Source organism: Canis lupus, chromosome 29 (assembly GCF_003254725.2).
Source record: "Canis lupus dingo isolate Sandy chromosome 29, ASM325472v2, whole genome shotgun sequence".
NCBI lineage: Eukaryota > Metazoa > Chordata > Mammalia > Carnivora > Canidae > Canis > Canis lupus.
The window spans coordinates 35,620,081-35,643,452 of NC_064271.1; the positions used below are offsets into that span (position 1 = coordinate 35,620,081).

The following is a 23,372-nucleotide window of genomic DNA, read 5'->3' on the forward strand; positions in this document are numbered from 1 at the left end:
CTCGCCGCGGCCCGGGGCGCGCAGAGGGGCGGGGGTGCAGGCCGAGGCCCCGGAGCCCCGCGGGCGCGGGAGGCGCGCAGACCTCGGCCCCGCCCGCGCAGCCGCCCTCGGCCCGGCCCCGCCCCCCGCGCGTCTCCGCCAATCGCCGGGCCAGCCCGCGCAGCCGCCCTCGGCCAGGCCCCGCCCCCCCGCGCGTCTCCACCAATCGCCGGGCCCGCCCGCCGCCGCCGCCGCCGCCGCCGCCGCCGCACCTGCGAGGAGGAGCCCGCGCGCCCCCGCCGGGCCCCGCCCCGTCCCGCCCCCCGCGCGGCGCCCCCAGATCGGCCTCCGCCGCCCGGCTCCCCGCGGCCGACCAGCGGAAGCCGCTCTCCCGAGGCGCGTTCGGGGCGCCGGGGCCCGGCCGGGCCGCTGAGCCGCAGCTTCCGGGCGGCCGCGGCGACGGCGACGGCGACGCGCGGGGCGCCCCGCGGACCCCGCGACCCCGCGACCCCGGGCGAGCGGGCGGGCGCCCCGAGCGGGCGGCCCAGGCGGGGCGGGCGGTGGCGGCGGCCGGGGCGGTCGCGCTCAGGCGCCCCGTGCGCCGCGCTCCATGCCGGTGTGGTGCTGCCGCTGCTCCCTGGCCGGGCATTTCAGGTGACTTCCCTGCCGGGGGCCGCGCGGGGAGGGGGATGCGGGGGGGACGGGGGCCGCGGCGGGGGGGATGCGGGCCGGGTGATGGGGGGGACGGGGCCGGGGCCGGATGATGGTGGGGACGGGGGCTGCGGGGGGAGATACGGGCCGCGGGGGGGACGGGGGCCGCGGGGGGGGGACGGGGGCTGCGGGGGGAGATACGGGCCGCGGGGGGGACGGGGGCCGCGGGGGGAGGGATGCGGGCCGGATGATGGGGGGCACGGGGCCGGGGCCGGATGATGGTGGGGACGGGGGCCGCGGGGGGAGATACGGGCCGCGGGGGGGGGCGGGATGCGGGCCGGGTGATGGGGAGGACGGGGGCCGGATGATGGTGGGGACGGGGGCTGCGGGGGGGAGGCGGGGGGGGACGGGGCCCCGGGGGTGATGCGGGCCGGGTGATGGGGGGGACGGGGGCCGCGGGGGGGATGCGGGGGGGGGGGCCGGGGGCCGGATGATGGTGGGAACGGGGGCCGCGGGGGGGGGATGCGGGCCGGGTGATGGGGGGGACGGGGGCCGCGGGGGGGATGCGGGGGGGGCCGGGGGCCGGGTGATGGTGGGAACGGGAGCCGCGGGGGGGTTGGGGGGAATACGGGCCGGATGGGGGGGCCGCGGGCCGCGGGGGGGAGGCGGGGGTGGGACGGGGGCCGCGGGGGGGGATGCGGGCCGGGTGATGGGGGGGGACGGGGGCCGCGGGGGGGGATGCGGGCCGCGGGGGGAGATGCGGGTCGGGTGATGGGGGACGGGGACGGGGACGGGGGTGGAGATGCGGGGAGGGGCGGGGGTACTGCGGGAGGGACGGGGGCCGCAGGGGGGCTGCGGGGGGGACGGGGCCGTGGGGGGATGTGGGCCGCGGGAGGGATGTGGGCCTGGTGATGGGGGGGACGGGGGCCGCGGGGGGGGTGGATGCGGGCCGCGGGGGGGCGACGCGGGGGGGATGAGGGCCAGGTGATGGGGGGGACGGGGGCCGCGGGGAGGGATGCAGGGGGGCACGGGGGGAATGCGGGCCAGGTGATGGGGGGCACGGAGGCCGCGGGGGCCGGGGACCGGCGGGGGGAGGCCGGCGGGGGGGTGGATGGAGGCCCGCGGCGGGGATGCGGGCCAGGGGCCGGTGGGGGGTGGGGGGGGCCGGGGGCCGGGGCCGGTGGCGGTGGGGACGAAGGCCGGCGGCGGGGGTGCGAGGGCCGGGGCCGGGGCCGGCGGGGGGAGCGCTTCCCCGCCCCGCAGCCGTGGGAGGCCGCGACGTGCAGAGTCGGGGTCGGGACCGAGACCGGGACGCGTGCGGCTGGGGAGCGAGCGCCGGGACCGCAGGGGCCCCCCGGTCCCTCCCCGCTGTCGCCCCCTCTCCGCCTCCCTCCCTCCCTCCCTCCCCCTTCCCCGGGACCCCGAAAGCGGGCAGCCCCGGAGGAGTGGCTTCCTGCGACCTGCGACCTGCGACCGGAGAGCGGCGCGAAGCCTCCGCGAGGGGCTGGCGGGCTCCCCCGCGCGGGGCCGGGCCGGGCCGGGACGGGACGGGCCGGGACCGGGCGGCCCAGGCGCGGTGACCGGGCGGCAGGCGGGGGCGCTGCTGGACCCGCCGAGCCCCGTCCCGAGGCCCGAGGCGCTGGCGGCGTAGCGGGCGGTGGGACCGACGGAGGCGGCCGGGACTCCCGAGGGCGGTCCCTGCGCCAGAGCCCGAGGGTGCGAGCCGGGCGGGCGGGGCGGGCACTGACGTCGGCCGCGGGAGACCCGAGGCCCTGGAGGAGGTTTACCCCAGTGGTGAGAAGTGTCCGCCTCCGCGAAGACGTCCGCACATTGTTTTACTTTACATGCATGAACGTGCCAGAATAATGATATATGACATCTTCATCGAAACGTGAAACTCCGATCAAGAGGGTTTTTAAAAAAAATATTTTATTTATTTATTCGCGAGAGGCACAGAGAGAGGCAGAGGGAGAGGCGGGCGCCCTGCGGGAGCCTGATGCGGGACTCGACCCGGGTCACGACCTGAGGACCCGAGCCCAGAGCAGACGCTCGGCCACTGAGCCCCGCACCGAGCCCCCCCCCGGGGCCCCAGATCGGGAGTTTTAGAATTGGATTCCGTCGCTAGAATTCGGGTAGCCCTGAACTTGGACGTAAAGAAAGGTCCAACCGAGAACTTGAACCAAATTCTAAAATGCCTTTCAATTATGAACGTAAGCAACAGGTCCCAGAGTATTTGTGACTTTGTCACCAGTAAAATTCACATTTTCATGCCACAGTTGCACAGATCTAGAAATACTGTACGCTTATTTCTTAAAAATTACCGTAATTACACATAACCTAGCTTGTTTAATACAATAGAGAAGTGCAAATAGACGTCACAAGTTGACATTTTACGACTGTATTTTAATGTAATTTGTTTCTTTGTAAATCCTATGTATCCTTTATTTGTTTAATGATAATATTTAAGGAAGAGGCTCAGAGGTTTCACCAAATTGCAGAGGAGTATACGGCACAGAGAAGGTTCAGAACTCCTGTTTTAATAGAAAGCAACTGTGTCCAGGCTTGCTCAGCTTCTCAGTGAGTTTTGTAGGGGTTTCTAAGTCCTGGATATTAAAAAAAAAAAAAAAAGATGTCCCATGTAATAAACTGCTGGATTTTAAGTTTTAGGCAACTTTCTTTGTTGACTACTTGACAGATATTGGTTTGAGAGTATCAGATCCACTTTGGGGAGTTTTTCTCTCTCATGAAAACTTGTTAAATGGAAGCCCTTGGAGAAATGAACATGCCTTTCAGAAACTGCTGTCCAAAAGCCTTTTGCCCGCTTTTGGTGTAGTTGAACTCTAGGGACACAGACTGGGATTCATATCCGTTCATCCAACCCTAGGCTGTGGATACCATATGCTTATCTCTTTGTACAGAAGTTTGGAGAAGGAGATGACAAAGTAGTTGGTATGTTTCAATCTTGAGGGATAAAGGAAACCGAGCCTTACTAAGTCACAGGATGAAAATTATGATTAATAAGCCATATTTCCTTTGTAAAAATAGCTATATTGTATCTCAGATTTTAAAAATAAAACATATAAGGCCTATTCTTTAGGAAAGTCTTTATGATTTACTTAGGCTGGCTTTTTTTTTTTTTTTGAGCAATTTTATTAGGAACACATTTGTTTTTAAGATTTTATTTATTTATTCATGAGAGACACAGATTTTATTTATGTATTTGCGAGAGGCACAGAGAGAGGCAGAGACACAGGCAGAGGGAGAAGAAGCAGGCTCCACTCAGGGAGCCCGATGTGGGACTTGATCCCGGGACTCCAGGAACACCCTGGGCCAAAGGCAGGCACTAAACTGCTGAGCCACCCAGGGATCCCCAGGAACACACATTTTAAAACAGGTTGTGACAACCTGTATCTTTTGGATCTTGTGTAATATCAGAAAAGAATAGGTTTGTGCTAACTGTCCACTGACTTTCTAGTTGTCCACTCATTGTTCCAGACCCACAGTTTTGTAAGATGAACAGTGTGACTACTTCATTTGTGTCGTTAGAACTTTTTATATATATATATAGTAGTATCAATTCGGTGACAATTTATTTATTTATTTATTTATTTTTTAATTCGGTGACAATTTAGAATCATGCTTCTAAAGACTATAAAAATTCAGATACTAAGCATCTCATTTGAGTTTGAGTGATCATTTAAAGAAGTATTGCTAGATGTGAGAAAAGTCTTTTTGTTACCCAAGTTTTATCCCTTGTGCCATCCTCTTAAATTTGTTCCAAGACTGGACTATAATATTTCAAGAACAAAAGATGGAAGTTCCCTAAAATCTTAAATATCAGATAGTCTTTATGCTTATTAGGGTAGCTGTTTCCCATGTGTGCAAAGTGCTGTTTACTATTTCCTAAAATGTAATTATATATTTTTCTTAGTGTCCCAAATAAAGGAAAATATTTTTTTTTATTACTCAAAATACTTGTTTTAAAACTAACATTCATCAAATTGGATATCTCAGGTAGAAATTGAAACTGTCCATAGACTGTGATATAGTATAAACATATTGTAAGACATGTGCAGTAATACTGAATTATAACTTAGGCTCTGAATTTTTTAGGAAAATTACTTACTAGAAGGCTTTTGTTTCATTGTTGCTTTATGTAAAACCAGTGAACCATACTTCTTTTTTTTTTGTTTGCTTCTCTTGATTCTGTTTTTCATCTGTTAATCCATATTAAATGTATTAAATACCATCCAAGTTTATTACAAATAGTTAATACCAATATTATAGATTATATGCATATTACATACATACCAATAATATTATAGGTTATATACATATTATGTATGTACAGATTATACTAGATTATACTGATAACCACTAGAAAATGAGAATAAATTACTTACACTGTACAGATAAGCTAAAACTTTGGCTCTACTTAATGTATTAGAGTCTTGGAATAGACTAGAGTTAAATTGTTAGAGGCCCACACCCAAAACCTACTAGACCTAATAAATGAATTAAACAACATTGGAGAATACAGCATCAAGATACAAAAATCAATCCAACTTTTAGACACTAACAATGAACAGTCTGACGATGTTAACAAATACCATTTACCATCAAAAAGAATGAAATACTTATTCCTAAGTCTTAAGACTTGTACACCAAAAACTATAAAACGTCATCGAAAAGAATTAAAGAAGGCCTAAATAAAAGCAATCCCATGTTCATGGATTGGAAACCTTGGTATTCTTAATTAAAATGGCAATAAGCTTAATTAGTCTATAAGTTTAATGCAATCTTATCAAAATCCTAGCAGCCTTTTATGCAGAAATGACAAGACCCTAAAATTCATAAGGAATTGCAAGGAACCCAGAATGGCCAACACAACTTGAAAAAGAACAAAGAGAATTCCCACTTCTTAATTTCAGAATTTACTACAGAGAAACAGTAAGCCAGATAGTGTGGTGCTTGCATAATGATTAACATAGATAGGTGGAATAGAGAGTTCAGAAATAAATCTTTATATTTATGGTCAGTTGGTTTCCCATGGGTTCACAAGACAAAGGGGAAATTACAGTCTTGTCAACAGATGATTCCAGGACAAATGGATATTCACAAGCAAAAGAATGGAGTTGGACTCTTACACTTCAAAATGTGTGATATGAAAATTAGCTCAAAATAGAAGAAAGACATAAACCTAAAAAAAACTAGATCTATAAAACTTATAGAAAAGAGGAGTAAATCATGGTGATGTCAGATTAGGCAGTGGTTTCTTAGACACCAACAGCACAGTAGCTAAAGAAAAAAATCAGACTTGATGGAAAATCAAAACTTTTGTAATTCTGAAGATGACAAAAGGAAAGACCTTACCCACAGAATGGGAGAAAATATTTGCAAATCATACATCTGATAAGGAACCTGTGTGCTACATATATAATTTTTAAAGCCCAACAATAAAAAGCCCAATTTGAAAGTGGGTGGAAAATATCTCTACAAAGAAGGTAACACAAATGGCTAAAAAGTATGTGAAAAGGTGCTTAACATGATTAGTCATTAGGGAAATGCAAGTCAAAACTGCCGTGAGATGTCACTTCACACCAATGAGGGTAGCTACAAAAAGATAGGTGTTGGTGAGGATGTGGAAAAGCTGGAGCCCGCATATTGCTGGTGCGAATGTAAAATGCTGCAGCTACTTCAGAAAACATCTCGGCAGTTCCTGAGGTGTTAAACAGAGTTTATGACACAGCCTTTGCATGTACTTGTAGGAGAAATGAAAACATTTATCCACACAGAAATTTATACGGGAGCATTCACAGCATTGTTTGCACAGCCAAGAAGTGGAAACAACTCAAATGTTGATCAGTTTGTGAATGAACAAGCTGTGTTCTGTCTATACAGTGAAATATTACTTAGGCATGGAAAGAGAGGAAGTACCAGTAGATCCTACACCATGGGTGACCCTTGAAAATATGCTAAGTGGAAGAAGCTTGACACAAAAGGCCACATAATGTGTGAGAGGTTCCATTTATGTGAAATTTCCAGAACTGGCAAGTCCAACAAGATGGAAAGTAAATTAGTGGTTGCCAGTAGCTGGGCAGGGGTGGGGTTGGGGGAGGAAGACTAGAGAATGAGTTTTAATGGGTGCTGTAGTTTTCTGCTAACTTAGTTTATTCCTATTAACTTAGTTTTTCACTTTTAGGGTGATAAAATTTTTCTGGAATTAGTAGTGCTGATTGCAAAACCTTGTGATTGCACTAACAACCCTGAATTGTGCACTTGAAAAGGAGGAAATGTTAAGGTCTGAGAGAAACATCTCTTTGATTAACCAAAATTTAGAGTGATTATCATTGAAAAAATAATTTCCTGGGTTATATATCTGGGAACAAGAGCGTAAGGTTGTCGGAAGAGACTGACGATGAGCTGTGCATTTTCCTTTATCGCCACCACCATGTTAGGCCTTAGCATCCAAAAGGACTTTGATCAGAAGTGTCCACGGGAAGCTGGGGGATCTGTCCTTGGCGCCCATTGAGGAGAAACACCAGAAATGGGCCTGGTGTAAGAACACCTGACTTCTGTTGCCAAGAAGCATCGGCAGCCTGGGTAACTCGCGTACCTGGATCTGCTCAGAGAAGCCGTTGGAATGATCGGAAAGGGATGGATTGAGCGTGAGGCCCTTCTCCCAGGAGCAGGCTTCCGCGTGCAGAGGGGCCTTCCTTAGTAGACCTGTCCAGGGGGTGCCCGTTCTGGCCCCGCCAGGCCACCACCGTCAGAGGAGTCCAGATAATTGGGGTGGACGTTAGCGTATCCCAGAGACCGCCACTGTCATAGGGCAGCCTGTGACCCGGGGAGTCTTAAGGAAGCGGAAATTTTGGTCTTTGCTTCATTCTTCCCATTTTTCATTCTCCTCTGGGATCCGTGAGTCCTGTGCAATAACCGATGCACCTCGTGTTTATCATTTTGGGAGCAGTAGTAAGCACCTGAACCCGTGCGGGCCCTCAGTTTAGTATTTCCAGGTACTGGCCTGCTGCTGACTATGTAAGCATGAAAACTAATTTGGGGATTCTGTTAGGAAGGCGTCACTAGTGTAGTGAAGCACGTTGACTGCGTTTGGAGGCCACTCCGTCCATTTCATGAGCTTGTCGGGATGCTCACACCAGCTTCTAGGGTGGCCCCTGGGAAAGGAGGTAGATTGGAAATCGAGATAAAGATGTTTCCATATTTCAACATCTGAAAATCAATAAGATGAATAAAAAACTTCATTTCTTTTGCCAAAATGCACAGTTTGTAATACAGAAGTACAGTTCGCTTTTCCTTAAAATATGACTATTTTGTTCCTATTATATTCCTATAATATGTTCCTATTATATATTCCTATTATACTGCCTCTAGTGCACTTACCTCTTTATTAATGAGGAAAAAAAAAAGAGAAACTAGCCATTCTGGGGAAATCTCAGAGAATTGTAAAAATCCCCAATACAATGCTGTCTCTCATCTTAGCTTCCTATTTAGAACGTGTGTGGGACTTGCCTACATGGTACTACGAGACATTAGCAGCTATTTAGGATTTCTGACGTTAAAAATGGTACAGATTGACAGATAAGCTAAGCTACTAATTTGAAAGCATCAATCGGAAGGATTTTCTTTTCTCCTTTTATGGAACTATTGAATATTTAAGGGCCTAAAGAAAATCTGAATAAAGACAGGTTTTTTATAAAGGCTATAATGACTCTATCTCTTGTTTTTTTTTGTTTTTTTTTTTTTAAGAAACTATAGTGACACTGAAACCGAAGGAGAGATTTTTAATTCCTTAGTGCAATATTTTGGTGATAACTTGGGACAGAAAGTTAAAGCTATGCCATTAGTTGAAGAAACTTCTTTACTGGAAGATTCATCGGTGACTTTGCCTGTGGTAGTAATAGGTAAGTACTGCATTTGAACTCTTAAAATTACAGTTATGATCCTTACTACTATATATGCATAGTTACATGGCGCACGTTCTTAGGATCATATTGAAAAGTATTTTTAAGTTTTCGATATGCTTAAGTACCCAATAACCAGGTCTTTGGAGAGACAGTAATTGGTTTATCTGATACTAGATTCTGTATTAGAATGTAACATTTTTTTCCTGAAGGATTGCTGTTACCCTATTCTGTTAAAATACTAGCAGTTGGGTTAATTGCTAGGCTAGTGTCATGGCCGTGATGATAACCAAGACTGTTAGAGCCCTGTACCCAGCATGCAGTGTACATTACTGGATTATGCCTCACAACCCTCTTTTGTGGGGGAAATAATAGAAGTTGAGTAACTTGTGCAAGTAACTAGTTCTCAGGAATGAACGGCCTGGTACTCGGCAGTAGTATGCATAATGACCGTAACCATAGTGATTTCATCCTATATCCTTCGTACCACCTCAACAGATAGGCATATAAAATACTAAAAGTTAAGCTATAATGACCTAATTACTTCAGAATTATAGATGTAATTTTTATGATTTTGTTTCGTTGCATGTTTTTAACTGTTACATATGTCTTGCATCTGATAATCAGACTTAAGCAAGTCAGACAAGTACCACGGTGTGGAGCAAGCTGCCAGAAAGAATTATGGGGCATCACGTACCTGGATGGCATATAGCTTCTTTAGCTTCTTTGATAGCCTTTTTTTTTTTTTTTTTAAGATGTATTTGAGAATGAGAGAGTGTGTGTTCCCTTGCAAGGTGGGAGAGGGAGAATCTCCAGCAGACTGTGGTTCCTTTAGTCTGGGAGCACTGACCCACCGAGCATGGAGCCCGACACGGGGCTCGATTCCTCGACCCTGAGATCTCATGACCTGAGCCAAAAATCAAGACTTGAATGTTTAACTGACTCAGCCGCCCAGGTGCCCTTGATGGCCTCTTTCAAAATTAACAGGAAGGAAGGAAAAGTCTTGTCCTTGGACGTGTGGTGGATACAGTAAAGGGAGGGAGGAAGGAGGAGGAAAGGCAGTAAGCAGATAGTTCTGCCCTGGATTTCTCTCGAAGGGTGAGGATAGAGATGATGGTGTTTGTAGAAGTTCGCTTCCAGGATATCTCAGGGCTGCGCTTGGTGTTCCAGTTTCTCCCGTTAGTCCGGCACTGGTTTTTCATCCTGGATGTATAATCTCCTGTACCCACAGTTATAGTATCCTACAGAAGAGTTTCACTGCCCTGAAAGTCTTCTGTGCTCCTCGTATTTATCCTGTCCCTCAACCCCCAACCCCTGGCAGTTACTGGTCTTTTACTGTCGGTGTAGTTTTGATTTATCTAGGATATCATATTCATGGAATTACACAGTATGGAATCTTTCCATCCTGGCTTCTTCCACTTAATAGTAGGTCTTACAGATTCGTCTTTGCATGGTCTGATAGCTCATTTCTTTTTTATCGCTGAATACTATTCCATTGCATGGATGTTTGAGTTTGTGCGCTCATTGGAGGGCATCTTGGCTGCTGCCAGTTTTTGGTAATTATGAGTAAAGCTGCTGTAAACATGCATGTGTAGCTTCTTGCATAGCCATTAAGTTTTCAACTCATTTGGATAAATACCTAGGAGTATGATTGTTGGATTATATCTTAAAACTGTTTAGCTTTTTAGGAAACTGTCAAACTGTCTTCTAAAGTGGCTGTCATTTTGCATTCCTAACAACTATGGATGAGAGGTCCTGTTTCTCTAAGTCCTTGTCAGTATTTGGTATTGTCTCTATTTTGAATTTTAGCCATTTTGATAGGTGTGTAGTGGCACCTCATTCTTTTAATCTGCAGTGCTGTAATCGTACCCAATGAGCATCTTTTCATATGCTTGTTTGTCATCTGTGTATCTTTGAAATGTCTGTTCAGATCCTTTGATTAGATTGTTTATTTTCTTGTGGTTGAGACTCCAGAGTTCTTTGTTACATTTTGCAACTATTTTCTCCCAGTGTGACTTATCTTTTCACTCTCTTAATAGTGTCCATTGCAGAGCAGAAATTTTAAGTTTCAGTGAAGTTCTGTTTATCACTTTTTTTCTTTCGTGGATCCTGCTTTTACTGTTACAGCTGAAAACTTACCAAGTTCAAGGTCACCTAGATTTTTCCCTATTTTATCTTCTAAGTTTTGTAATTTTGTGCTTTATATTTAGGTCTGTGATATTTTGAGTCAATTTTTGTAAAAGATGCAAGGTTAGTATTTAACTTCATACTTTTGCATATGGATGTCCAGTTCCACCATTTGTGGAAGAGACTATCCTCTCTCCGTTGGCTTGCCTTTCCTCCTTTGTCAAAAATAAGTTGGCTGTATTTGTGAGGATCTCTCTGCGCTCTCTTCCATTCCACTGATTTGTCTACTCTTTTTTTTTAATTTTTTTTTATTTATTTATGATAGTCACAGAGAGAGAGAGAGAGAGAGAGAGAGAGAGGCAGAGACACAGGCAGAGACACAGGCAGAGGGAGAAGCAGGCTCCATGCACCGGGAGCCCGACATGGGATTTGATCCCGGGTCTCCAGGATCGCACCCCGGGCCAAAGGCAGGCGCCAAACCACTGCGCCACCCAGGGATCCCTGATTTGTCTACTCTTTAATAATTTCCACACTGTCTTGTAGACTGGAATTTTATGGTACAACTTGACTCTGGATGATGTTGGTCCCGACTTGCTTCTTCAATATTTTGCTCACTATTCTGAGTCTTTCACCTTTCCATTTAAACTTCAGAATTAGTTTGTATCCACAAAGTCACATGCTGGGATTTTTACTTGGATTGCATTGAAACTGTAGATCAAGTTGAGAAGAGCTGACATCTTAACAATATTGAATCTTATTCATGAACATCACTTTGGGCTCATTCCTCAGAGTTTTGTGGTTTTCCTTGTATATATCTTATACATATAGTTACCATCTTAAATATATATAATTGGATCCATAACCCAAGTTAAGTAATCCTTTTTTTTTTTTTTTTTCCAAGTTAAGTAATCTTAACACAAACTAAGCAGTGTTGTGTATTTAATTTCAAATGCCACTTGTTCATTGCTGGTATATAGGAAAGAACCTGGTTTCTGTATGTTAACCTTATATTGTGCAATCTTGATGTTAGTTCTAGGAGTTTGGGGGCCATTCTTTGGAATTTTCTGCATAGAAAATCATGGCTATTATGAACAAGGACAGTTTTATTTCTTTCTAGTCTGTATTTCCTTTTCTTATTGCATTAACTACGACTCCTAGTTACGGTGTTTGTTGAGTAAGAATGATGAGAAGAGGGCAGCCTGGGCGGCTCAGTGGTTTAGCGCCGCCTTCAGCCCAGGGTGTGATCCTGGAGACCTGGGATCGAGTCCCACATTGGGCTCTCTGCATGAAGCCTGCTTCTCCCTCTCTGTGTCTCTGCTTCTCTCATTCTCTGTCTCACGAATAAATAAATAAAATATTTTTTAAAAAAAGGAATGATGAGGGGATCCCTGGGTGGCTCAGCAGTTTGGCACCTGCCTTTGGCCCAGGGCGTGATCCTGGAGTCCCGGGATCGATTCCCACGTCGGGCTCCCAGCATGGAGCCTGCTTCTCTCTCCTCCTGTGCCTGTGCCTCTCTCTTTCTCTCTCTACATCTATCATGAATAAATAAATAAATTTAAAAAAAAGGGAATGATGAGAAGAGACATCTTTGTCTTGTTCTTGATCTTTGAGGGAAAGCATCTAGTTTTTCACCATTAAGTATGATGTTAGCTGTAGGTTTATTGTAGATACTCTATCAAGTTAAGGAAGTATCCCTCTATTTGAGTTTGCTGAGGTGTTTTTGTTGTTGTTGTTGTTTTACCATGAAAAGGGTTGGATTTTGTTAAGTGCTTTTATCTGTATTGATGTTATCATGTGATATTTATTCTTTAGTTTTGTTTCTTTGTTTTTGATTCAGGGAAATTAGCTCTTTCCCTTAGATCTTAACTTCACTATTTCTCATTTGTTTTGAATTTTTATGAAGTCAAATGGTCTATTTTCCTTTCTGTCTTTTGAGTTTTGTATCATGCTTAAAGCCTTGCCACTCCAGCACTATAAGTAGTAGAAGTAGTAATCCATTTTCTAATATTCTTATGACTTTACTTCTCATATTAATATCTTTGAGCTTATTTTATTTGGGGCAAAATATTAGAGAATAGAACAAGATTTTCTTCCTGATGGCTAACCCTTATCCCAGTTGGATTAAATTTTTGGTAGATGGAGCTAATAGAGAAATGGAAACCCAGACTAAAGGAACCACAGAAATGGAAATAGTTCACCAGGGTTCAACAAAAAATCCAGTTTGGTTTTAGTTTAAACATATAAAAATATAGGAAGATACTATTAGAAAATGGGTTTGGAAAGATGATTGAAACCAAAACATGGTGAGCTCTGGGTCATCAGAAGCAAACAATTAAGACTTTCCAAATGGAGAGGGTAGTATGATGAGGAACTTTGTTTTTTCAAAATTCATCTGAATGTAAAATGTGAAATGATTTTGGAATAGTTGTATCTTTAGGACAAACTTTTGTCACTTAGGACTTTGTCTCCTGAGAGTCTAGGAATGACACTAAAAAAGACAACTGAGTGGATATAGTGACTGAATAGATTTAGAATCAGAACCTGATTAATTAAAGATTTTGTTAGCATCAAACTTGGCGAGTGGATAGGATGTAAAGAAGAGGGCACCTAAATGAAGGAACTCATGAATATGGTTTTGAACACATTGTGATTAAATTATTAGTAGTTCAACCAAGTGGAGTGAAGAAGTGGCATCTGGAAATTTGGGATCTATAATTTTGGGCAAGAGGCCAGCCTGCAGGTTTAATTTGGGGAGTCAGTAGCATAGAGACTTAAAGCTTCAGATAGATGAGAAACCCAAAAGAAAATGGAGAAGACAAAAGTCAGTATCTTATGAATACTTGGTTTTAAGAGTTTAGAGAAGGAAGACAAATAGTAAGGGAGAAAATGGATCTTGGAGAAAGGCCAACGAATAAGAGTTATTGAGACACATGATGCGCCTCTCTCCACCTTTTTTTTTTTTTTCTACTAGGAAATGGACCCTCAGGAATCTGCCTTTCCTACATGTTATCAGGCTACAGGCCATATTTCTCATCAGAAGCAATACATCCAAATACAATCTTACATAGTAAATTAGAAGAAGCAAGACACCTTTCCATTGTTGATCAGGTATTCTCTCTTCCATGTCCATCTTTTTGCTTTTTTTTTTTGTTGTTTTGTTTTGATACTCAAACAAGGTTGGCTTTCTACTTATATAAGTATTGTATTTCTCAGTTGAAAATCCTTTCTTCTGGATAACATTGTCTGTCATTTTTACTTTCAGTTTGTAAACATGTTCTGCCAAGTGTCATCTGTTTATTTTTCCTGAATCGATCAGAGCAGAATTTCCCACATTATTTCCTGGTGGGAGCTCTGACAGGTGCTCTGTGTTCAAATAAGTTTGGGATGTGCTGGTTTTTGTTACTGGAATGCTACAGTGGATGTACCAAAGCATATTAATGCATTAAATTAATCTTCAAGTTTTGTAGTAAAAGGATCTAAATATTTTTGGTGAAATCCAGTCTTTTCCTATATTCATTTTGACCAAAGAATCTATTAAGGTCTCAAGGAACATCAGTGTTTTATAGCAACAACACTCTGGGAAATGCTGGATTAGAGTAATGGCTTCCACTGTTGCAACAGCTGGGGTTGGTTTGTCTTTATTTTCTTGTTTTTTCCTTGAAACTCTACCTTTTTTCTGTCTTTTTAAAAAAAATTCATTCAGGACTTAGAATACTTGTCTGAGGGCCTTGAGGGCCGATCATCCAATCCAGTTGCAGTACTTTTCGACACACTTCTTCATCCAGATGCTGACTTTGGGTATGATTATCCCTCTGTTTTGCATTGGAAATTAGAACAACATCATTACATCCCTCACTTAGTTCTTGGTAAAGGTCCACCTGGTGGAGCTTGGCACGTGAGTATCTTTTTCTTAGTATTTTAGCGTATGTGAGTAATTACATATCATCTTGATAAGACCATTTGAATTCTGAAACATTATGATCTACATTATCATACATTATATATGTTTACCAAACTTTTATCTGAGAATTTTAATGCCATTCAATAAAATATGGGTAACGAGAAATTAAGCCAAATTTGATTACCAGGATAGTCTTAGAATATAAACTTCTCTATACTATTTTATAAGAACTATAAGAAAATATTTCAACAATGTTTTGCATAGTAAAAAGTTTTAAATTCATTTTAGACTTTATAAAATCTCACACAGTATTTCATACCAATACCCATTATTTCCCAGTGTTTTCAAGATCTTAAGTGAAAAATTGATTGTAAAAGAAGGAAGTTGTATTTATCTGCTTGGCTGCTATAATGAAATAACACAGACTGAGTAGCCTAAGCAACGGATATTTATTTCATAATGTAGAGGCTGAGAAGTTCAAGATCAAGGTGCCAGGCTGTTCAATTCGTGTGAGGGCTCTTTTCCTGGTTTGCAGACATCACCTTTCTTGGTGCATGCTCCTTCCTCCCCTCTGCCTCTCTTCTAGTTAGGCCACTTAATCCTATTAGGAGGGCACCACCCTTATGACCTCATGTGGCCCTAATTACCTCCCAAAGGCCATCTCCAATACCATGACACTGGGGGTTAGGGCTTCAGCCCATGGATTTTGGGGGTGACACATTCAGTTCATGGCAGGGGTTAAACCAGAAAATTGATCTACATAATTCAGAGCATTTCCTTAGGGGTCAGGAACGTATCATTTTTCTTTTCCTCCTTGGCCCTTATCAGTTAGTATGGCATCTGATTGAATGCTCATTTGTTATACAAATAAATGTTAAGTAATTTCTGCTATTTTATGAATAAGGATTTCATGGGAATTTTAACATTAAATATCAGATCTTCAGTACAGATTTCAGTTGACTATTCATATATTAGTGCAATGCTGTATGTTTAAATATTTACATTTAATAAGCGACTGTTTTAGGATATTTGAGAACTTTATAGATTAAATATATGTTCAACTCCTCTCCTAATATTAATTCCCCGAATGGTAACGGATAGCAACTAACAAATTACCCTGCGCCCTTTGTCTTAAGTGTTTATATTTGTGCTAATGGTGAGTAGCATTGTTAAACAGTATTTCTTGAAAAACATAATGTATTATGCTTCTCTAAATTCCTGAAGTTTTCTTGTACTTCTCTTTTTTGCTTAGAAAATGTACAATGATCTCTGTTACTTCATTTCTTTCCCTTATATATATGAAAGTCAAACCCTAGATAAGCCTTGATTACTAAAAACACATTTGAATCAGTGGTAAAGCTTGAAATGTACTGAAAATTTGCTGAATTTTTTTCATGCATCATATATGATACCCACTAGAAGAGGGATATAAATAAATGATATTTTAGCTATTATCCATTTTTCAAACATCACTTCTATGAAGTTACTTGACTTTTCCGGGGGCATAATTATTTATTCCCACCTCTGCATTCCATACCTTAATCTTCAGGTTCTCGACCCGAGTACTGTTTGTCATTACAGACAGCCACCCCCCCACCCCGCCCCGCCATGCCTCATATACATCCTAGTTAACCGTGGTTATTACTCAGGATGTAGGCCCCCTAAGTCACTTGTCCTCTCCCAGTCATTCCTGCATAGTTCTCTGCTTTTCTCGTGACCCAGTGGCTCACCTCTCCTCACCTCCAGACTCTAACCGTGGACCCCTACAACTCCATTTGCTAATAAATAAGCTTCTGTATACTCTTAACCACTTCAGTTATGAGCTGCTTTCACTCCCTTCCTTGAAATCTTGTTTTCCTGAAGATACCATTCTCGCTGCAGCTCCCTGAGTGGAGTTTGTTCACTCTCTCACGGCCCCGTGTCCTGTCAGGTTGACTAGTGACATCGGTGTTCTCTTTATTCCGCATTGCTCTTCCGTCGAAGTTCCTGTTCCTTTGAACAAGGTCATGCCTGGCCCCTCTACCTCCCGGAATGTTCCCATCAGCTGTTGAATCTGTGGCTCCTAAGTCACGGTCTGCCGTTATATCCCAGGTTTTATTGTCAACTTGAGTAACTTTACATACGTGACACAAGCAACATCTTAACCTCTTAGTCTCTTAATCGCTTCATTCTCAACAATCTCTGCCATTCCTCCTTGGATACTAACTCCAGCACCTCTACAGTAACGACTCAGTGAAAATCTAAATTTTCAAATATCTTACTTTATGAACACAACTTTTTATTCTTCCAGCTGCGTCACCCTATCGAATCTTCACACACAGAGTTTGAAGCTCTGATCTTAACCCCCTTACTTACCCAGCTTAGGTTCTGTAGTTTAACAACCATTCTCCTTAGTTCTTTTGACCCATTGTCCTTCTGTCACATGGGCTTGACAAAAAAAAGCAATTCATAAAACTGTCCACTTTATCTTTTCCTCTACTTGGGCTATTAAACATTGCCAGACAAAAAAAAAGGTCCCACAACTGTGAAAAGTATTCTCCAACCTCATTTGGGTCCTGAACACTACTTGGTAATCCTTTGATATTTCTTTTTTAAATGTTCTTCTCAATTCTCAATCCCTTTTTTTCCCACCTTCCTACTTAGGAATACTCTTGATTCTTAGAACACAGAATCCATCAGGATTGAACTTGCATAATTTTACACTCAGACTTGCAAACTTACTTGCATTCATGCTGCCTCTTTGTGTCTTATCCTCTGTCATTGTGCAAGTGGTATCACGTCCAAGCTAACCTTCCAGACATATTCTGGACCTCTGTCTTCTCCAAGGACACTGCTAATTTGATTTTCACCTTATCTTCTTGTATCTTAAGTTTCTCTGCCAGTTTCTGTCCCTCAGTATATAAATATACTAAAATTATTTTCGATTATTAAGTTTTATGTGCTAGCTTATCTGTAGGCTTTGCCTTAGAGCCACTTTCTTGAAATAGTTACCTATCCATTACTCCTATGCCTTGCCTCCTGTTCCTTAGCTAGCTTCACTTTAGCTTCTGTCACTGCCTCTTCTGGTGGAATTTCTCTTTTTAAAGGTTGTTATCTTCCTTTTTTGCTCAGTTTGACAGTCTCAACATTTATCTTTTCCTGACCTCTGCAGCATTTGACAGTGATGATACCCCTCTTAGATTTGCTGAACATTTCATCTCCTTGTCTTTCTTCCGGTTTGGTCATTCCTTTTCAGTTATCTTGTGGACTTGTCTGTAAACTCTGTGCCAGTCCAAGGTCCTCTCTTTATATTCTTCATTCTCCCTGGCTTGTCTCATATACTTCAGTGACTGGCATGTGCATGTTGAGTGATTCCCAAATCAAGATCCCTGGCCCATGTTACTTTCTCTTGTATATTCACCTGATTTGATTCCCAAACTCTGCATGCCTACATAACCAGTCACCTTTATCATCTGATTTCTTAATTTCCTTATGGGGTAGTAGCACTGGGCTGTAGTTCCTCAAGCCAGAAACATTCCTTGGTGGTTCTTTCCCCAACTCCCAATTCAAACCCATTATTGTATCTTCTCCATTCTTTCTCATAAACATACTGTGAGTCCTTCCACCCTACTTTTCCCCACCGTGATTGTAATTTTGCTGTATTGGCCATCATCATCTTTGACCCAAGTTATTGGAAAGATTGCCTACTCCACTCTTTTCTTCTTCAGTACAATCTCCGTACCAAAGCCAGAGTTCTCTTTCTAAAAGAGTTGGTTGAAAGTGATCATGGAGGCCGTCGGGACAGGTGCTGTTGGCCCTGGGCTTTTGGTTGCTTTGTAGTGAGCAGAGCAGAGAGAAGCAGGACAAGGAAGCTGGAAGGGCTCACTTCCTTACAGGCAGCAGTAGCCTCAGCGGGGAGTCTCCTCTTAACCGGTAACCACTGGCGCTTTCCCTGGTTTTAGAAAGAGCTGCTGCTGTATCCAAACCAGCTTAGATTGGCAGTTCTAATTGAGGGAGGGGGGGAAAAGCGGTTCTGCTGCACATTTCTTAAAAAACTTGTTAATATTAAAATGAATATATAATGTGTTAGAAATTAATGAACTTTTCCCCTTTTGTTTAAAAAGTGAAAATACTGATGTATTCCTCTAACACACTCTATATCTGAATTATATTATTACAGGCCGAAGCTATTAACATTGGGCATCTGGCAGTATCATAAACTTGTTTTATAAGAGCTTAACTTTATGGAAGAAGGACTATAGATCCTGCAAAATGATGAAAGTGTTTGTAATTTACACAACCATTTAGGTCTTATTTTAACTCTCCTTATCCAGACTCTTAATTTTAGTGAATGAAGGTGTATTTGTTTTTTTTAAAAAATCCATCTTACCACTTAAATGTGTTTGTGCGTTTTTTTATTCACATAGAATATGGAAGGTTCCATGTTGACAATCAGCTTTGGAAATTGGATGGAGCTACCTGGACTTAAATTTAAAGATTGGGTATCTAGCAAACGAAGGTAAAGATCAAACTGTTAGAGTTCTTTGATGTACAATGGGTGAGTCCATTGGCCGATTTCAAAAACTTTGTGATTCTTAGAGGAATGATACAAATTTGTGTCTTTCACATAAAACCTCTTTGCAGCAATGATGATGGGCTAGTCTCCATTTAGAGATGTTATAGAACTAAGCGCACAGCGGTAAAGGCTTGTCTATAGACTACGTTCCTCATTGATTATGGATTTATCCTGCTCTCCTATTAAACCACTGTTTAGTTTCTCATCCGTTCTACACTTACTTTTATCAGTGGCGATCCAGGTTTGTGTATGGGTATCTCCTGTATACACACCTATAGTGTTTGGCTTTCAGAGCCTGGGAGTGTTGATGGTTCATAATGTAGAACAGTGGAATAAACCAGAATCTGTGATGTGACTTGCTACCCTATTGGCTATAGAGGTAAAGATTTGATACGAAATATGAAAATAGAAATAATTGAGAAGAAATCTCTTGTGGAAGGATACAAGTTTATTTTGGGAAAAAGAACCCCAAATTTAAAAGGATAAATAATTTGAAAGCCTTATTTTCCAGGATAGTATTAAACTAGATGGAAATTACTAATACAGAGAATCTAGTTTGCTCACAGAAAGAATAAGTAAAGCAGGAAGTTCTTTAACCTATGTTAGTACAGGATTGTAAACATTTGAGTGCTTGGCTTCCTGCTAGATAGAAATCATATTAATCCATAGAAATTATCCTTAATTTGCATAGATTTAAGAAGAGCAAATTCAGACCAGCATGAATCACTGAGATTAAACTTTTCAAATACTCCTTTTGGTTTTTTGGGGTTTATTTATTCATTTAAGTAATCCCAGCACCCAACGTGGGGCTCAAACTCATGACCCTGAGATCAAGAGTCACATGTTCTGACTGAGCCAGCCAGGCCACCCCCCCTTTGGGAGTTTTTAAAAAGGAATTTTATATGGGTTTGAAATGAAAAGTAACAAAATCAGGCAAGTTGAACAAGTTCTTGATTTTCATAAGCAAGCAAGTGAAAATTGCTCAACATTCTTCCTTTTGTGATACTGGTAATGGGGAAGCTTTGTGATTTTTTTTCTGTGCTAGCAGTGTGTGTCCTTTTACATTGGGCACGTTGTATATTGAAGTAATATGTGAAAAAGAATCTTGTGGGGTTTTTTTGTTTTGTTTTGTTTTTGAATCTTGTGTTTAAATACTGGCTTCACCTCCTGCCTTTGCATAGTGTTGACCATCAGATCTTGAGAGGCTGTCAGGGTTTGAATCCTAGTAACTTCTAATGTTGTGACCATGGGTCAAGTAACTTAAAATAGCTGTTAATTTCCTCATTTATAAAACCTACATCAGGTTTCTGTGAAAAGTGAGAGTTAATCTAAATCTTAATTATATTATTACATTTTAAGAAAAACTTTTATGGACTTCTTTCAGTTACAATTTGTAATGGATGATGTGAAATTATTTGATATGTTTTTACTGCTACTTATCTCTAATCAGGGCCCAGTGTTGAGGGGGCATTAATGCCTACTGCTTTAAAGTTCAAGTGGAAAATGAAAGGATCTGCTCTTTATGAAAAAAAGGACTTTACTATATTTATAGATTTCTTTATGAACAGGAAAACACAGAAATGTTTTATGTACTTAGATGTAAGATGATTTTAAGAGGATTGATGTGAATTATTTTCAGTCATCAGGAAAATAAAATCAGTCATCATGACAAAAAAAAAATCATGTCAAGATCATACATATATGATCTTTAAGAATTAGGTTTTTATTTTTTTATTAAAGAGTTCGTACAAGCAGGGTAAGGAAAGGGAGCCCAATGTGGGACCCTGAGATCATGATCTGAGTCAAAGGCAGACACTTAACCGACCGAGCCGCCCAGACGCATCTATCTTTAAGAATTATCTATACCACAGTTGGACCTGCAGGCTCTCAAATAATTATAATCTAATTCAATCCATTACAGAATGTAGGCTGAAGAGTATATAGACTGAATTATTGTTGTGAGACAGACTATAAAAGTCTGTATTTCCACATTTCAGTTCATTTACTTACACATTTATTGATAAAGGTAGCCAGCCTGATCCTATGCAAGGCACTGGGGAAATAGATGCGTTAAAATACAGTCTGTACTTCATGGGGCTTCTATTGATAAAACTAACATTTTTAACTAAAGAAAAAAACTTTTTCTTTGTAAAAGGTCAATTTATAGCTAAGACAGTCCAGAGGAATTAAAAAGATCTGTATGGTAGCCAACTAGATGGAGCGGGAATAATCGTGGAAACTATCACAGTACTCTCCTCAGGATATTTTTCCTTTTTCTCTTTTAGGAACCTAAAAGGGGATCGGGTCATGCCCGAGGAAATAGCTCGCTACTATAAACATTATGTAAAAGTCATGGGTCTTCAGAAGAATTTCAGAGAGAATACTTATATCACCTCTGTATCAAGACTCTACAGAGATCAAGATGATGATGATGGACAAGACAGAAATATTTCAACACAGCATTTACAGATAGAGAAGTCAAAATTTATCAAGAGGAATTGGGAAATCAGGGGTTATCAGCGAACAGCGGACGGGTCCCACGTTCCCTTCTGTCTCTTTGCTGAGAATGTAGCTCTGGCAACTGGAACGTTGGATTCTCCTGCCCATCTGGAGATTGAAGGGGAAGATTTTCCTTTTGTGTTTCATTCAATGCCTGAGTTTGGAGCTGCTATAAGCAAAGGAAAGTTGCGTGGCAAAGTGGATCCGGTGTTAATTGTAGGTTCGGGGCTTACTGCAGCCGACGCGGTACTGTGTGCTTACAACAATAACATTCCTGTGATTCATGTATTTCGCAGACGAGTAACTGATCCAAGCTTAATTTTCAAACAGCTTCCTAAAAAGCTTTATCCAGAATACCATAAAGTCTATCATATGATGTGTACTCAGTCATATTCTGTAGACTCAAATCTTTTATCTGATTATACCAGTTTTCCTGAGCACCATGTGCTTTCCTTTAAGTCGGACATGAAATGCATTCTTCAAAGCCTCTCTGGATTGAAAAAAGTATTTAAGCTCTCTGCGGCCGTAGTGCTGATCGGTTCTCATCCCAATCTGTCCTTTCTGAAGGAGCAGGGCTGTTACCTGGGCCATAACTCAAGCCAGCCAATCACCTGTAAGAGCAATCCTGTGGAAATAGATGCATATACCTACGAATGTGTTAAAGAAGCCAACCTCTTTGCATTGGGTCCTTTGGTTGGAGATAATTTTGTTCGATTTTTAAAGGGAGGGGCACTGGCTGTTACACGCTGTTTGGCTACAAGACAGAAGAAAAAGCATTTATTTGTTGAAAGAGGAGGAGGAGATGGGATAGCCTAAAGCAAGTTTACAAGTAATCTATATGGACAGTTAACCATTAAAGATTTTTCTTAGTGGTTTTGCAGTGCACTGGCTTGGATTTTTCTGGACTTGAATGAACTGGAAGAGCGCCTCAAGCTATAGTAACTACTTAAAGTTACAAGAACTTGGTGTCCTGATTTATATTGTATGAAAGGTGTCATTGTCGGATGAATAGAAACACTGCCAATTTGGTATACTTTAAGCTTTCACTTAACTAAAACATTCTTTACTTCTAAGGCCTATTTTTTTGTGATCATTTGTGGTTATGTTTGATTCCAAAATCTCTTACAGCCTTGAATAATCTTTAAAACTATACAGTCTATTAGGCCAGAAATCATCTTCACTATAGAGTAGGTCACCTTGCTGCTCAAAGGGTGGTCTAAAGACCAGCATTAGCTTCATCTGTAGCTTGTTAGAAATGTGGACTCTCAGACCCCACAACAGACTTAACAGAATCAGAAACTGCATCTAATGAGATCTTCAAGGAATTATGTATGCTTATTAAAGTTTGAGGCACACTGGTATAAAAGAGAATGTGATATAAGTTATGTATTCTGGGGGTGGGCAGGGTAGGAGGCACTTATAACTCAGGTTTAATTTATTTTGAATTCTCAATTTCTATAAATCTAATTTATTACCAAATACGGTATTTTAAAAAAAATATTTTTATTGTTGAAACCTTGATAAGTACTTCATATTCTTAGCTTCTAATAATTTAAACAGTCCAATAATGTTGGCATACATTTAGACATACAGGAACCTGCAAAGATATTTTGGAGATTTATTCTCTAACTAGCATAACAATCTAATTTGCAATTCAATAAATTGTGAATGAAACTACTTATCCCTGTGTGAATACTGAGTTTCTGTCATTAAAACTAACATTTGGGCATAAATACCT

At 42.6% G+C, this 23,372-nt stretch overlaps 1 protein-coding gene across 1 annotated transcript; it reads left to right on the forward strand.

Moving 5' to 3' along the window:
• The first annotated feature begins 481 nt into the window (after positions 1 to 481).
• Positions 482 to 23,315, forward strand: OSGIN2 (oxidative stress induced growth inhibitor family member 2). Its single transcript, XM_025433701.3, has 6 exons — positions 482 to 633; positions 8,398 to 8,552; positions 13,651 to 13,787; positions 14,383 to 14,574; positions 18,987 to 19,078; positions 21,421 to 23,315. Exons 1-6 carry the CDS (start codon positions 590 to 592, stop codon positions 22,448 to 22,450), a joined length of 1,650 nt encoding a protein of 549 aa, XP_025289486.1. The 5' UTR covers positions 482 to 589; the 3' UTR covers positions 22,451 to 23,315.
• Positions 23,316 to 23,372: the final 57 nt, after the last annotated feature.

Bases quoted from the DNA above. Each gene is read 5' to 3' on its own strand.
- OSGIN2 (XM_025433701.3), top strand. From the start codon at position 590: ATGCCGGTGTGGTGCTGCCGCTGCTCCCTGGCCGGGCATTTCAG. The intron at 634-8,397 runs GTGACTTCCCTG...TTTTTTTTTAAG, and splicing joins TCCCTGGCCGGGCATTTCAG to AAACTATAGTGACACTGAAA. The intron at 19,079-21,420 runs GTAAAGATCAAA...TTTCTCTTTTAG, and splicing joins TGGGTATCTAGCAAACGAAG to GAACCTAAAAGGGGATCGGG.